The 17024-nt window shown below is 49.3% G+C and overlaps 1 protein-coding gene across 2 annotated transcripts in view; it reads left to right on the top strand.

Moving 5' to 3' along the window:
* Positions 1-17024, top strand: part of capn15 (calpain 15) — a 97683-nt gene that overhangs the window by 4224 nt on the left and 76435 nt on the right. The window contains exon 1 of one of the 2 annotated variants that reach the window (XM_056297720.1): positions 4269-5529. The exons of the other annotated variant lie outside the window; for it this stretch is intronic. Within the exon in view, the coding sequence (XP_056153695.1) occupies positions 5351-5529 (179 nt within the window). The 5' untranslated portion in view covers positions 4269-5350. Of the gene's footprint in view, positions 1-4268; positions 5530-17024 lie in introns of those variants that run through there. 2 annotated transcript variants of the gene reach the window in all.

The raw sequence follows: 17024 nt of genomic DNA, 5'->3' as shown, positions 1-17024 counted from the left end.
CTGTCACAAAGGGTTTGCAGTACAGTGCTCAGACTAGGCCTGGTCCCCGTGGGTGCTGTTTCAGTGATTGACGCCCCTAACGTTGTGCGTACGATGGCGCCCATGTAAATTCCATCCCTGCTGTCAGTTTGTTTTCCAATCTCTCATTAAAAATCCCTGTGATTTGTCTGTGTGTACGCCCTGTTTTCTCAACGGTACTTCGTGACAGGCCAGCGTTATCAGAAGGGGCTTTTTTTCCCCCGTCGGTTCAACATGAAGTTGATTGAAAAGAACAACCCGGCCAACATCTGGTACTGTTGATTTCCCAATCTCGCTTTCCAGTCGGATGGGAAATGGTGCCAGAGCAGAGTGTTGACAGCATAAAGTGTTTATTTGAACTGAGATGTCGTACATTCTGTATGACACATGCATTTTCCAGTCTACCCGCTCTGGTGTCATCATCAGACCAAGTCTCGTTTGCTGCAGGCTCTTCTATGGAAATGAGCCGGACTCGTGCTAGGGCTGCCCAGTCAAACCAGTTTGAGTGTCGTGGTATCTGGCAAAGCTGAACGAGGCCTCCGGGAAGCCTGCGAGTACTTAAACAACGCCCTCCCCCAGGAACTGCCAGGCTGGCTGTTTGTACAGCTCCAGAGAAGTACACGTTAAAGTACATTTTCACACACCCGGCCCTGCATGTGTTGCAATGGCAGCTCATTTGTGTTTAGTTGATCCACTGCTGTCTGCTGTAAAGCCCCCTTGAGGCAAATTTTTAATTTGTGATATTGGGCTATACAACATGACTTGACTTAACTTCTCTCGTTCGACCTTTTTACTTTATTCGACCATTCAACCAACCGATGCCAAAGTCGTGGACAGGCAGATAGGTATCAGACATTCGACCAGAGCAAAACATCAGTCACAAAGATGAGAGTACGTTCAAACAGGCTACACCTCTATAAATACCCGATGGGGCCAAACCTAAAGATGAACTGAAACTTAGGCCGAGTTTCCGTATCGGACCAAATCAGCTGAAAATGAATTAATAATGACGTTCTTTATTATTGATCCAATAGTTTTGTGTCGAGTGTGACTGTGATGCGAGCTCACCCCACTCGCCTGCCATTACAGCCCCCGTGTGTCAGTCAGTCAGTCAGTGATGCACCATGGATCCCCCCCCCCCACACACACACACACTGCTTAATGTGGCCCAGCATTTGAAAAACTGCAGTATGGAGCCATCTCGGTTTGTGATGACTGATAAGCGGCAGGCTGTAAAAACTGTTGTGATGAAATATCAAGAGGCACATTGCCGAAGAACATATTGTTCTCGAGGGCTGTGAAAGTCGTAAGATGTAAAGCCCGGTCAAGTTTTCCCCCTTGTAGGTTTGTAATTGATTTTTCATTGAAAAGCACAGGGAAATGTACTGAATTTATACAATCAAGTAAATTTGAAACGGGGGGGGGGGTTGTATCGGTTTCGATATCGGCCGTGAATGTTATTTCGATGCCTGACTTCCCTTTAAGTCTTAGCTAAACAAACCCGAGAACGCCCCTTTAAACGTGTCTGCTTATGGAAACATCCATTTACAGCTGAATCTGCACCACCGCTGTGGGGTTTTCGGCAACGCCGCTGTGAGTTCAGTGGAGGGGGAGCAGAGTACATGAAGGTACTTTTTTTTCAGTGAGTCATTTCTTATTAGGTGCAAGCCTGAGCTTAAACTACGCTTTGTTTTGTCAGTGATCTCTGCAAATGGAGAGAGGGAGGTTGGGAGAGGAGGAATGAGGTCAGTGGAGATAGAGAAAGCCAGAGAGAGAGAGGACGAGCCAGATAGAGGCGGTACACAGTGGAGGAAGCGAGAGAGGAGAGAGGAGAGAGGAAGTGTGAAGGCTTATCTCAGTAATGTGAAGGGACAGTTGAGCAAAGACGACTGTAAGAGGCACGCTCTGTTCTGCTTAACCCTCCACTCTTTCCACTGGCCCGGGCTGTGAGAGCTGTTAACCTCCCAGTTATACTCGGCTGTGGACCCACCAAGCCACGTCCAAGCCACGACTCCTGTTCCGTCTCTTCTCTGCATCTTGATAATCTGCATTTGCACCAGCAAGACACGCACTCAGCAAGACATGCACTCATGGCTGTAGGATTACTCTGTAGCATATGTACTACTACAACTACTTCATATAGTACTACCATGATATGATTACCATGTAGCACGTGTACTACTTCATATAGTACCATGATATGATTACTGTCCTACTATACAACTCCTTCATATAGTACTACCATGATATGATTACAGTGTCGTTCGTATATGTGCTACTACAACTACTTCATATAGTGCTACCATGATATGATTAATGTGTAGCATATGTACTACTACAACTACTTCATATAGTACTACCATGATGTGATTACTGTGTAGTATATGTACTACTACAACTACTTCATATAGTACTACCATGATGTGATTACTGTGTAGTATATGTACTACTACAACTACTTCATATAGTACTACCATGGTGTGATTAAGCGTTGTGTGATGCCAGTTGGTAACGCTTGAATTTATCTGATAGCTGCTGACTCCTCTAAGTGGCTTTGGATAAATGCGTCTGCCAGATGAGTGAGGTATTGTGCCACGGTAAACCGTAAGTTTTCTTTGCGACCCAACACTACACCCAGCTGACGTCACCGGCTCGCGCACCTTCGGCCAGAAAGGAGAGGGGACTAATGAGTCGGTGTAGCGCCGGGCCGGGAGCAAAACCTGCGTACACACACGGCCCTCTCCGTGGCACACTCGGGCTAATATGGCTGCTGAATCAGCAGATTAATGCAATATGGGGGGGGAGCGGAACAGCGACACTTGCGTCAGAGGGGGGAGGGTGTGTGAGGTGACGGGTTGCCTACAGTCGTCCCAAACCCAAACACGCGTTTGGTCCGGGCTCCTTCGCGTTTCTGGGCGCTACCTGCAGGGGATGCGCGCTTCTGTTGGGCCTTTTACGTTGATCTCTTGAACGCAACCTTCCTGCTTTCGGCACGCTACTGCGCAGGCGCGCTGCCGACTCTCCCGTAAGCTCGTGTTGGGGGAGAGAGATTGCGTCCTCGTCCGCCGCCGCATGTAGGCAAAGCGGAGAGGGAGAATTAAACCCTCCTGGGGGGCGGAAGAAGAAGAAGAAGAAAACACACAGCACAAAATGGAGCAATAACACCCCCGACGCAGGAGGAAACATAGACTCCGTGGGTTGAAATGGACGGGAACTACACTTTGGGTAGTGATTTATTTCCAAGGCGACGACGGGACCGGAGCGAGGATGTCTCCATGACATAAAACAGCGCGGCTCCGCGGCTTTCCCACGGCGGAACGGAGCCGGCCGGGATGGACCGGAGAGAGACGGCGGAGGTGTGCGACTGAACAGCCGATTCTGAACAACACCTTGCCGGGTTATCTCCGCTTCTAAGGGCGCTCTTGTTGCGCTTCTCCCCCCCTCCCCCTCTCCCCCCCTCCGCACAGTTGGCGAAGGGATCTCAGTGGGTCGCATTTGAGTCATCCGAAAGCCTGTGCAGGCACTTGGCGTTGTCGGCGGTTCTTCCTCTTCATCGTGTGACGCCGCACGCATGAACTGGCGAGCCTCGACCCGCAGCCTCCCCCCCCTCTTCCCCCGGCGGTTAGCCGTCATGTAGTCTCGCCGTTCCCCGTCGCTACCGCCCCCGCGCCGTTCCACCGGATCGAGGAGGCTGCACGCGCACGGAGACGGAAGCAGCCCCGGTGTCTGAAGCGGCGTCAGGAACTTGTCACGCGCGGTCTGCAGGGCGCCGCGGGTAGATCGCGAGTCCATGTGGATTTCCCGGATCGATAGCCGGCCGGCCAAGCGATCCCAAACCCCGCTGCGGGTCGACGAACCAAGACTTGCCCGGGCCTCCTCGTCTGCCGGGACCGGGATCGCCTCCGCAAGCCCCGGACCGGTTCGGCTCATCTGCACGGGCAAGTCTCCGCAGAACTTATTTATTGTTGGATATTTGACTTTTGCATAGAGCCCTTCTTCTTCTTCTCTTCTTTTTTTCTTCTTCGTCTTTTTTTTTTTTAACAAGAACGCAACCCACCTCCCCCCCCCACCCGCACACCTCCGCCGACTCATCTTGTCCTTTTAATTCCAAAGTTCAAGCGGAAACCCTGCGGAGAGCAGGTTATCCCCGAAACCGGGAATGGCGGAAGGAGGCTAATCTCTCGAAAACAAGAGAGGATGTCGAAATCTCACTGACCAATGGCCTCTATGCTGCTCAGTGGCACCTTTGGGCTCTCTGTGATTTCAGTGATGGGAGTTTCAGCCCATGGCTGACATGCAGCCGGATGTTCCTGCGGAGGGTCTCCGGTAACCCTTCACCCCGGCTGCAAGTCCCCCGGGGCCAACAGTCATGGACAGGAGGCCTGCACCTCACACAAAACCTCTTTTATTTCTCATGAACAACGCTAGATTTGCCTCCCGGATTCAGCCAAACTCGAGAAGTTGGTGCCATTCTTGAAAATATCCCCCCCTTCGTTTTTAGCCGTATTCATGGACCGTATGTTCCTCGCCTGACGCCCCAGATATGAGGCGCTTCATCAGACGCAAGCCACAACCACACGGTTTTCCTTTTTCCGTTTGCACGTGCGTGGGATTTTACGAACCCCTCCAAATCTTTTAGAGATCTACACCTTCGCTGCCGAGATGGTGCACGTGCGGCGGGAAGATGGACCAGGCATGAGTCTGCTCGGACCCGGGGCCGAACGTCTGCGCCGAGGCCGGAGAAATAACGGGTGGCACAACCGGAGACGGGCTGGGGAGTGTTGACGCAGGAAATTGAAATTGGTGCCCAGGGTCCTCCCAATAACGGTTTTTGATAGAGTCGTTTTCAGTCCCCCCCCCCCAACCCTCATCTCCATCCTCACCGCTTCTTTAGGGAAGTCCACCCTCATCTGCAGCCTCATCCGTCCACCACTTAGTTAGTTTTTTGGTTGTTGTTCTGAACAGTCTCGCCTCTGATTTCCTCACCGCTGCCTTCTTGTTGTTCTTTTCATTGAATTTTTAAATTTAATAAAAACAATGCAGCCTCCTCTCATAGAGTTGCTGGCATAAAATCCGCCCCCCCCTTTTTTTTGTGGAAGCACAGACTCGTCAGCGGGGGTCCCAGTTTGATTATGAACATATAAGAGTTACTTCCTCTTTCCTTAGCTGCCCTCCTTCCTTAGGGTGACTGGCCTAAGCCCAGCCACGAGCCTGGGCTATTGGAGATTTTTCAGGGCAAGTGAAAAACAAGGTCTCCATCCTCCACTGCCCCCCCCCCCACTGCCCAACCAGCACACTGTTTCTGGATAGCGCCCGCGTGTCGTCAACGGCGATGGGGAGCTCGGCGTCCTCCCTCACGTCGGAGACCGAGTCGGACCATGGCTTCCGCAGCACCCCTTACCCACCGTCGCCCCCCGTGGGCTGGCTGAGGAACAGCCACAGCAGCCCCATCTGGGGCACCACCTTCATCACGCGCCAACAGCAGCACCCTCTGCCTCACCGAGAGCGCAGGTAAGACCCGTCTCCGCCCGCCGGGGCCAGTTTCAACACTCGAACCCGACACTTTCTCATTTAAGCGCGTCCGGGACACGGGGAAGGGCGGAGGGGGGGGGGGTGATGATTCCAGATGTGTTATGGCTAGCTGGCTGGTATAGGAGAGAGTTCTGGACAGTAAGGTGTAGTCACCCTGGGTTGTGTTGCTGTCACTTAGAGGAGAGAGGTAACACAAACTACACAAAAGCTATTGTGAATATTTGGCTTGTTTGTTGGTGGGGGGGGGTGTCTTCGTTCAGTCAGGGTTAGTGTGTGTGTGTGTGTGTGTGTGTGTGTGCCTCATGACACGATGAGACCATCACATTTAATTTTTCTCTATAGATGCTTTAATTTCCTACTTTTGTTGTTTATTTTCTTCTCTTACTGTGGTCAGTGTTTTGACGTTACCCGTCGCTCAAAGAGAGAAGCTCATCGAGAATTCGGCGGCTGTGCAGCAGCGACTGTCGCATCAAACCCCCCCCCCCCACTCCACCGCCAGAGGTTATCTAATCAATCTGGCCCGCGTTTTGATGTTCCCCTCCCATGTACCCAGAATCTGGCTAAGCCGGATTTGCACGCCAAAATCCCAACCAACCCCTCTTCACTTCCCAGCCCCCCCCCCCCCCCCCAGCACACACACACACACACACACACACACACACACACACCCCTCGGAGGGCAGTGTGCTACATTTCTGGCGGGGCTGAGTGGATTGCCCGGACAGATAGATTGACCTGACCCATGCGAGCACGACGAGAGTCAGCCCGAGGCCGATCAGACTGTGAGCTTTGCTGCAAATGATTTGGTCTGCCTCTCAGATCTGCCTCCTCTTTTTTTTTTCTTCCTTTTTTCGATACTGTGCCATCGTCCGTTTTGTCGGACGGCATGTGGCTGTAAAATGTGGGCAGGCGGGCCACACGGCAGGAAGCATTCTGACCCAGGGGTGAAGTGCGGCGGCCGCCGACAGATGGGCCCCCGCTCTGCAGATGGCAGAGTTGTCCCCGAAAATTGATTGGTCCGAAATTGCTGGACTCGTTTTCCTCCCGTCAACAGTGGGCTTGGCGGCGACCGCGGCACTTAGAGAGCGCCCCCCTTTCACACCAAAACAAGTGTGTTTGTTTTCGGAAAAGGCCAGCGTGTGGCCGCCAGCAGCCCGCGTGTGTGTCTGTGTGTGTGTGTGTGTGTGTTGATGTTCAGCTGAGGTGCTCTTGAGCCAAACGCTGAACGCCCCTCTACCTGCTCTGGGTTCGGGGCGTCGCGGGCCCTGAGTCGGAGCCATGTTGTACTCGGGGAGGTGTAGATGATATTTCTGGAATAAAAAGGAACTTGAAGAAGAAGAAGAAGAGCCCCGTTTTGCTCATTTACTGAAAGGCAAACATTTCTTCCGTATCGGCGTTGTTTAAATTGTCTGAGGTTTTGCTTCAGTAGCTCAACAAATTCTCCTCTTCTCTTCCTCCTCCACTCGCTGTGGCGCTACGTGAGCAAACGCTCCCTGCTACTCTCTCTCTCTCTCTCTCTCTCTCTCTCTCTGTCTCGCTCGCTCGCTCGCTCTCTCTCTCGCTCTCCGTCTCTGTCTCTGTGTCTCTCTGTCTTGCTGGCTCGCTCTCTCTTGCTCGCTCGCTCTCTCTCTCTGTCTTGCTCTCTCTCTCACTCTCGCTGGCTCTGTATTGCTGGCTCACTCGCTCTCTCGCTCTCCATCTCTGTCTCTCGGTCTTGCTTGCTCGCTCTCTTGCTCGCTCGCTCTCTCTCTCTCTGTCTTGCTCTCTCTCTCACTCTCGCTGGCTCTGTATTGCTGGCTCACTCGCTCTCTCGCTCTCCATCTCTGTCTCTCGGTCTTGCTTGCTCGCTCTCTTGCTCAACCGCTCTCTCTCTCTGTCTTGCTCTCTCTCTCTCACTCTCGCTCGCTCTCTGTATCGCTGGCTCTCTCGCTCTCCAGCTTTGTCTCTGTGTCTCGGTCTTGCTCGCTCGCTCTCTTGCTCGCTCGCTCTCTCTCTCTCTCTCTCTCTCACTCTCGCTCGCTCTCTGTATCGCTGGCTCACTCGCTCTCTCGCTCACTCACTCGCTCACTCACTCGCTCTCACTCACACTCTCTCATTCTCTCTCACCCACTCTCTCTCTCTCACTTGCTCTCTCTGTCTCGCTCGCACGCTCTCTCGTTCTCTCTCTCACCGACTCTCTCGCTCTCTCTCTCTCTCTCATTATCACACTCATTCCCCCTTAGAATTCATATCCAGCATTTTACTTATTTTCTATTCATTTTATTTTAATGCTGTTTTCATGAATTTCATTATTTTTTTCCCCCCTGCAACGTTACGCCATGCTGTCATTTTAATTCTGCTTTCCAGTCTCAGCTTCCTCGTCTTGGTGTTTGTTTGTTGTTGTTGTTGTTTTTTGTTCTTTTCTTTCTTTTTGTACTTTAATAAGCCTCTTGTGATAGTTTTCATCCCGCATGTTCAAACAAGTCACCTGAACTTCTTGCAATCTTATTCTCGTTGGGTCACGTTATCGTTAACCACGGTGGAACTGAACTGAGATCACGTAAGTGAAGCTCGGGGCGTCCGGGTGGCTTGGCGGTCTATTCCTTTGCCTACCAACACGGGGCTCGCCGGTTCGAATCCCCATGTTACCTCCGGCTTGGTCGGGCGTCCCTACAGACACAATTGGCCGTGTCTGCAGGTGGGAGGCCGGATGTGGGTATGTGTCCTGGTCGCCGCGGTAGCGCCTCCTCTGGTCGGTCAGGGCGCCTGGTCGGGGGGAACTGGGGGGAAATAGTGTGATCCTCCCATACGCTACGTCCTCCTGGTGAAACTCCTCACTGTCGGGTGAAAAGCAGCGGCTGGCGACGCCACATGTATGGGAGGGGCATGTGGTAGTCTGCAGCCCTCGGCTGTGACTCACTGCCGTCTGAGTCATCGGTTGTTTTCAGCCATGTGAGAACAGTACTAAACTCCGAGGGGCCTCTCTGTTGGCCTGCCCCGTCCCTCCGACTGTTTGGCGAGTTGAAAGAGTGATTTTTCTTTCATTGTATTTATTTATTTTTTTAAGTTTCTAAGCAGGAGTCTTGTGTCTGGGCCCTGGCTGAGAAAACCTGCTCTCAGGAGCGCTTCGGCAGCTTTTCTCCAGCGCCGTGCATCACATCTGCCAGAACAAGAGCCGGCAGTTGATATTGACTTCCTTCAGTGCATTCAGGTTATTGCTGAGTCACTCGGGGCATCGTGGTCCAGTTGTTAGTCATTGATTTTTCAGAGGGGGGCCGATCAAATTTCCTCACAATAGATGTCATTATTTATTCACCGTCGGGCTCCGGCGGGGCTTTCATCTTTCCTGACTCCTGCTTCACCGCCGCTCCGTTTAACAGTCAGGGCCACGTTAAGCTCCTGTTGCTTAATCTTACGGCGTTTGTACAATGAATCCGGGGCAGGCTGGGACCCGCACCGCCGCATGGATCCTGTCGGCGGGAATGAAACATGATGGGAGAGGAGATTCCACCGGCGGCGCGGACCTGTGTGATTTTTAGACTCTCCTCCTGTTCTTCTTCTTCTTCTTCTTCTTCTTCTTCTTCTTGTCTCAGCCCCTTTTCCATTGCGTTCATGATGTGCATCCCCATAGCAACAAGCCTCAGCTTCCATCGCCAATCAGACTCCGGCTCATAGCCACATGCAGACACGCACACCCCCCCCCCCCCCCACAACACTGGTTTTCACAGAGGAGAAGGTTATGCCTATGTATGGAAAGACACCACACACACACACACACACACACACACACACACACACACACAGATACCCTGGCAGCAAAGCTTTTAGAAACAATGTCCAGCAGTGCTTAAAACATGCTCTTCTCTCTCTCTCTCTCTCTCTCTCTCTCTCTCTCTCTCTCTCTCTCTCTCTCTCTCTCTCTCTCTCTCTCTCTCTCTCTCCCCACACACATGCATACATATTTCTGTGTGAGGCTAACGAGGCTGGGCAAGCCTTGCTGAGCCGTGACAAAGCATGAAATATAGAAACAACAGCGCACTTATCCTCAGCCGCCCTTCCAGAGGCATAATTCATCCTCCGACATAACATCCCATCCAAACGCTGGGCTGTTTCCTCCGCCTCGTTCTCCTTGGCACGGGGATTCGAACCAGTGTTCCCTTATCCTTTTGTGTAGTTCCCAATTTGCCCTCACAAGATAGCGAGTCGTCATTTTTATTTATTTATTTATTTTTCAACTATTTGTGTATTTACTCAAACAGCCTGCCAACTGTTGAGACTCCCACTGAGAAACCCCCCCCCCCCCCAAAAAAAAACAAACCACCGACTCGCCAAACGGACCGGTTGAACAGACGCTGCTTTGAGCCACATGGTGCTGTTTACCTTGGCTCCCTTTTCAATTAACACCGTTGTCTATTAAGCCAGAGTTTATTATGGGTTGAGGCAGGCCTAATATTTTCCACCATATGAACCGACAAAACATTTTTTATTTTTTTTTACTTAATGTCGATAGGAATTTGACTTGCTCACTTTTATACTCAAACATAGCCCAACTTTAGGGAAAATTAAGTAAACATTAACAAGTAATCTATAAAGGCTGTTGTTCTGTGTGTATAAAAACGGGGCTGTCACAATAGCAAAAACTTGAACTTCAACACAATACTTGTGAAATTTCGACATCCGACCCCATCTCTTTTTTTTCTTCTTTTTTTTACATTTATTTCTGATTTCTCCCAATTTAGTGGCAAATCGATCCCTATTTTAGTTCAAACACCCACCCTTGTACTGCATGCGTTTGCCTGCTGCATCTCTCCAGCCGGCAGTCTCGAAGGAGACGCCTCCCCACTTCCGTGACAAGGCGACTCCAGGCCGAACCACTGCTTTTTCCGACACACACAGAGACGCATTCATGTGACAAACATAAGCCGACTCCGCCCCCCTCCCGAAGACAGCGTTGCCAATTATCGCTGCTTCATCGAGTCCAGCCATAGTCGGATCTGACGAGACCGGGGCGCGAACCCCGGTCCCCAGTGGGCAACTGCATCGACACAAAGCCGATGCTTAGACCGCCCGACACAGTTTCTGATTCCGCATCAGAAAAGCACAAAATTTATAGAAATAATTTCTATTGACCAAAACAGAAAGAAGTATTATTATTGATTCACAAACCGGCGTTTCATTACTGCAGACTGCGAGGAGCATCCGGGACTGCCTAGCAGTTATCTGAAGGGTTAGGTGAGTCTCTTGACGGGACGACCTCAGCAGCAGGCACCTGAAGCTCCAGATATTCACTGTTAATTACTACCGAATCTCCGGAGCGCAAAAAATTGTATTCAGGTCAGCCCTAGTATTCATCCGACAAAATTACATTGTATAAGTTGCTTTGGAATACAAGTTGCAGGACCGGCGAGACGAGTAAAAAAAACCCAAAAAACAATGACTCATAGTCTGGGAAATACAGTATTGGATATTGCCAATAAAGTCTACAGGTAGGTTGGCTATGATTCATGTCTGCACCAGCAAAACAGATTCTGCTGATAAAATAATTGGGAGACAGAGATTCTGGTATCCGGTTTCTGTCCAAGGTTCCATCTTGGACATCCAAAAAATTAAAGCCTGCTTTGAGCAGGGTACAGGAGATCCCTTTTGGATCAGGAGTCCAGTTAGTAGCAGTGTGTTGAGTTGCATGTGGCCTTGGGAACTCTTTAAAGCTGTTGTTTGCTCTCCCCAGAGTCGGAGAGTGTCCCAGCATGATGAATGGTGGAGTTTATTGTGGCTCCGTTTCACTGGCCCTCCTCCCGTTAATTGGATTAAACCCGTCCACTTGGATTCGACCGGTGCACTTGCTGGCGCTTATCTCTGAATTACTTCATCACCGCTTCCCTTTGCTTTCTGCCTCCTGTCTAACGAAGAGGTGCACTTCAGGATGGTCCCGACGCCGGCCCAGCAGACTTGACACAAACGCTCTTCTTCACGCCACTTTATTTTTGAAAAATGGTTTATTGACACAGCAAAGAATATTGGCCTTTTAGCATTGCAGCCAAGAATACCTCCCCTTTCTTGTTGCCATGGAAATCCGTAGCCTAGGTTCAGGAGCCTGTTTCCATCAGGCCTCGAGATAAGACTACAAACAGTAACCTGGTTGCTGTGAACAACAGATTAAACCCAAACTCGCAATTAACCCTTCTGGTAGAACACCTTATTTCTGCTCCACCCACTTCTTTAAGTGTAATTAAACCCTAAATCACGTTCTCTGGGCTGCAGACGTGTATACATTAGGGATGCAGCAGTGCCAATACTATTATCATATATCGGGACTACAACAGGCTAAAATGGCGTACTGTTATCAGAGATTTCACCTAAAACTCAAATCCAATACCAAAATCTATGAGTAATTTGTCCTAAATAAAACCAAAATGGCTTGATTTACTGTATTTTTGGCGCATGGAAACCTGCACGTCATTAATGGTGGAAAATAAGGGATTCCATCTTAGTTATTTTGCCCATTCCCTCCCTGAGGGAGCCTGGTTTGTTGCGTCCGGTTGGCCCAAGGACCACGACCCCTGCTCGGAGCTGCGCTCAAAGAGGAAACATTGAGGGCGGTCTGACAGCACGCGGACGCGGGACAGGCTAAGCTAACTGCTAGCCCATGCAGACCGGCAGTTCCGATAGTCATCCTGGCTTGCGTTCGTTCCCTTGGACAGTGATTTTTTTTTTGTGTGTGCTTAGTTTGGATATGTGTGTTGTTGTAGTTCTTGCATATGTGTTTTTGTCTTTGTGTTGCACTGCTGTGGGCAGGGGGAAATGATATTTTGTGTCATTTCATTTACGCAAGTACATGAAATGAGTCTTCCAGAAGGAAGTCTGACGTCATTGGGCAGAAACTTAAAAAAAAAAAGAAGAAAAAAAATGTGTTAGTCAGAGATCTATCTCCACACCCTTGGATTTAGAGACGCACCACTTTTCTCTCCACGCCATAAAGCGGCGTTTTTCGAAAGCATGTACTTGGAAGGCAACAAGACAAGCTGAATCTTTGTCATGTTACCCTTTAAGTTAACAGCTTTAATGGATAGAGGACTGTGCACCAAGGTAATGCAGTGGCCAGTGATTATTAATGACCTGCCAGCGAGTGCTGAATTTGTTGGGAGATAACGGGAACCCTTGTCTTAACGGGAACCCTTGCCTCTCCTTGTTGGTTCCTATTTACCTCCTGAATGAAGGCAAAGCTATTTCTGTTAGGTTAATAATTGCTGCACTGACAGTTAAAAGTCACAATAATGACTGCTATGAAAGTAGTTATACCATGCTATGTATTATTTATACATGATGGTGGCGCTCTTAGATGCATCCCAACATTTACTTTGGTTACTGTAACATGTACCTTGGTTACACTGTCAAACTGTTAATCAGAATCAGAATACTTTTATTTATCCCCGAGGGGAAATTGGGTAATTAATGCTAGGACTGGTGCCAAAATACAGCCCGGTGGTATCTGCCTGCCCTGGTACTTCTGTTTTTAGGGCAGGGCCGTGTCAACAGGACTGTATGGTCATCAGAAATCTTAAGCTTAGCACAGCAACCCTGCCAACTCTTCCTCCTCCTACCCAAATTTTGAGAGCTTCCTGCCAACTTCCTGCCCCCCACCACCTCACAACCCTACCACACACACACACATACACACACCGCTCGACTATTTGTCTGTCGAAACCCGGTCGGACGGTTTCCTCTCTTTAAAGATTCAAACATCTGAAGCTGTCTCCGCCGCTGACAGATTTACCCGTCAAAAGTGAGCGCCGCTGGTGAAATATTCACCGAGGGCACGGACAAAGGTCAGAAGCATTTCTTTACTTTCACCCACATGCCTCGTTCGGAGTTTTTAACTTCATAATGACTTTGGTTTCTCACTTTGTATAAAAGTTCAGTGCTTAAGACTGCTCAGAGAGAAGATTAACTTCGGGACCTGCACAGGAAGAACTCATGAGTATGACTCAGTTGTTTTGAAGTTTTTGCCTCCACCACTAAGTGTAAACAGACCCGGTGATCGTGGTGTATTACATCATTCTGACACATCCCATGATGTTCACAACAGAACTGCTGTCGTTTCTTTATGGACTCGCAGCAAGCTTCTAAATGCCGACATAAATCTTTATATGTTGAAGTGAAACAAGAGGCCCTCTGGTATGTGGCCTCGGAGATGGTTTTTGTAGGCTTTACTTAGACTTGAGGCATTATCAAAAGAACTTTTTAACAACTTGTTTTGTCATTTGTCATCCAAGTTAAGCTCGTGCCACTGCCGACAGTATCCCGACTTGCACTCTTGCAAAATCCTTGTTTCTGTCCAGAAAAATATTTAACATCCTCTCCTCTTAAGAATAAGGTTGTTTTTTTTTTTTTTAATTCAGTGTGTCTACACCAAATGTTCCCCCGGATTTCTCGACTTATTGTCTCCCGTGACTGAAGCCTCGCTGTCACCGAACCCCCCTGTATCATGTCACACCGCGCCGACGCCGTCTGCCGCCAAAGTCGCCCTGTCAAGAAGCTCACCTAGCTCTTCAGATAACCGCCAGGCAGTCCCGTGTCCTCCTCGCCGTCTGCAGTAATGAAACACCGGCTTGTGAATCAAATGAAGGGTGTGTGTGTGTGTGTGTGTGTGTGTGTGAGAGAGAGAGAGAGAAAGCACAGTTTTTAAAAATGAATGTTTTTTATTTTAACCTGAATTGGATCATAAAACATTCTGCTGTTCTTCATTGCACACCATGACACATTCACTCCCTCCTTATCTGAATCCAGGTCTGTGTCCTATCCCAGTACCGCCCATCACATACATTAATACATCAGAATCATGCCGTGTGTGTGTAAACCAGGTGGGTTTGCACATACATGGAACTCGACTCCGGTTTCGTGGCTCTGTACTTAACATAGAATAACAACACCACAACACAACAATCTTCAGATCGGTACTCAAGGGTTGACTTATACAGGCGAAATAACAGGCGATAAAGTGCAGTGGTACAGAGACTATATCATCCATCCATCCATTATCCCAGCCACTTATCCTGCTCTGAGGGTCGCGGGGATGCTAGAGCTTATCCCAGCAGTTATTGGGCGGCAGGTGGGGAGACACCCTAGACGGGCCATCACAGGGCCCACACACACACACACACATACACCCCTTCACACCTAGGGACAATTTAGTACGGCCGATTCACCTAAACTACATGTCTTTGGACTGTGGGAGGAAACCGGAGCACCCGGAAGAAACCCACGCAGACACGGGGAGAACATACAAACTCCACACAGAGGACGACCCGGGACGACCCCCAAGGTTGAACTACCCTGGGGCTCGAACCCAGGACCTTCTTACTGCGAGACGACCGCGCTAACCACTGCACCACCGTGCCCCAAGAATGTATTAGAGATGCTGAAATAGATGTTAGCAGGTTACTTAACTACATGCCTGAGGTAGCTGACATGACAGAGTGTACCAGTGTACGTACAGTGTACAGTATATACAGCATGGTTGGATTTATTCGACAGTGGTAAGCGTTCATTTGAATGACAGCCCGTGAAAAGAAACTGCATACACATATGCACACTTTGCTCTTCCTTTACCCTATTAACCATTTCAGTATTTTTTTGTTTTGTTTTGTATGTTTCTTATCAGGGCTGGGCGATATTGACAAAATCAAATATCGCAATATTTTCAACTGAATACATTAATATCGATGATATGACGATATTTTGGAGGTGGCTATTGGTGCTTTCGTATTTACACAAAGAAAAATCTTGATAAATGATAATTAGTAAGCCCTGTGATGGCCTGGCGGCCTGTCTAGGGTGTCCCCCCCCCCCCCCCCGCCTGCCGCCCTGTGACTGCTGGGATAGGCTCCAGCATCCCCGCGGCCCCGAGAGCAGGACAAGCAGTTTGGATAATGGATGGATGGATGGATAATTAGTAATGTGAATATTATGATTCACTCCGCTAAGAGTTGAATAAGTTCAGAAAATTGAATTACTTTACTGTAATGCAGCCTTTAATATCAGGGAATGACGAGTAAGTTACATCACAACATCACGATAACCAAAATCCCAGACGATGTCTCGTCTCGTCTCGTATCACGATATTGTTGTTACATCAATATGTCGCCAAGTTGTGCATGATAAGTAAAGTTGGATTTGATCGAATGATTGACATCCGTCTAGAGGAAGTGACCGGTCTTGCATATGAGGCGAAGAGGAATCAAGGTGGGGGGCGCGGTTAACCTTGTGAAGGAGGAGCAGTGGGGTCGGAGCAGTGAGTCGTGCAGGTGCCGGAAGGATTCACCTGGTTAAACGCCGAGGAGGCTGTTACAGCTGAAATCCTCCATCTCTGACTTTGACTCGTCATCTGCCCCAACAGCCGTGGGGCGGACAGGCAGTGATGATCACGATGGGGGCGGGGGTGGGGGTGGGGGCATCTAAAGCTGGCTTTAATCTTCCAACGGCGAGGATATTTTCACGGGGAAATTGTAAAACAGAAGTGGAAAACTTTTATCAAATGAAACGGCTGCCACCTGCACTCGTTGCAGAAAGGGTGGCAGAAATGCCAAGTCCTGAAGTTAGTTTGCTGTTGTTTTTTAGGGTTTTCTGTATCAGTCTTATATTTGATATTAGATTTTTAAAGGTTGACGCATCAAAGCGGTGTGTGAAAGCCCCCCAATCTGATCCTTGACATGCGGCGCAGAGCTTTTCGACAGCGTGTTTGGACTCAGCAGGATGTTTATAATACTCCTCGTTGTTTTATCCCCTTTTACAACCCCCACTGATCAGAGGACTTCTCGGCCTTTCAATTTGTTATAGCAATTCCCTCGCTGTGTGAAACACAATTTACCACAAAGTGTGAATCAGGCATCACATCGCTTTACTTGCCGGTGACTCTCATGAGCTGTGAGAAGTGTGTTTAAAGCATCAAGTCAGTTCTTCCGGACTCCGACAGGGATCGAAATGCTGGGAGCCGGTAACCCGGACTACACCCTGGCAGATGCCCCCTCTGGGTGTCTTTTCTAGAGGCCAAGCTAAGGTAACACAGGCTAATTACCTGGAGGTGGGCGTATGGTTCAAGATGTCTCTGCTTTTGGGTGGGCGCACAATGGGAAAACTACTATAAGGTGCACATTAAAGGATTTTAACACATTCTGGCTCACGTCAAGCGGTTCTTTGCCTCCATATTATGGGTTAAAATCCTTAATGCGTACCTTGGATTGGATTATCCTGTTCATATCATAGTCACTAACCAAAGATTTTGTTTTCAGCAGTGCTGCTGTTGTGCGTGTCTTATGTCCACGAGCATATGACGCCGGCCCGTATTCCATCCATCCATCCGTTATCCAAACTGCTTATTGTACTCAGGATTGCGGGGATTCTGGAGCCTATCCCAGCAGTCATTGAGCGGCAGGCAGGGAGACATCCTGGACAAGCTGCTAGTCCATCACAGGGTCCACACATACACACACACACACA

This window comes from Lampris incognitus, chromosome 17, assembly GCF_029633865.1.
Source record: "Lampris incognitus isolate fLamInc1 chromosome 17, fLamInc1.hap2, whole genome shotgun sequence".
Taxonomy (NCBI): Eukaryota; Metazoa; Chordata; class Actinopteri; order Lampriformes; family Lampridae; genus Lampris; species Lampris incognitus.
This window is presented reverse-complemented; position numbering and strand designations above follow the sequence as displayed.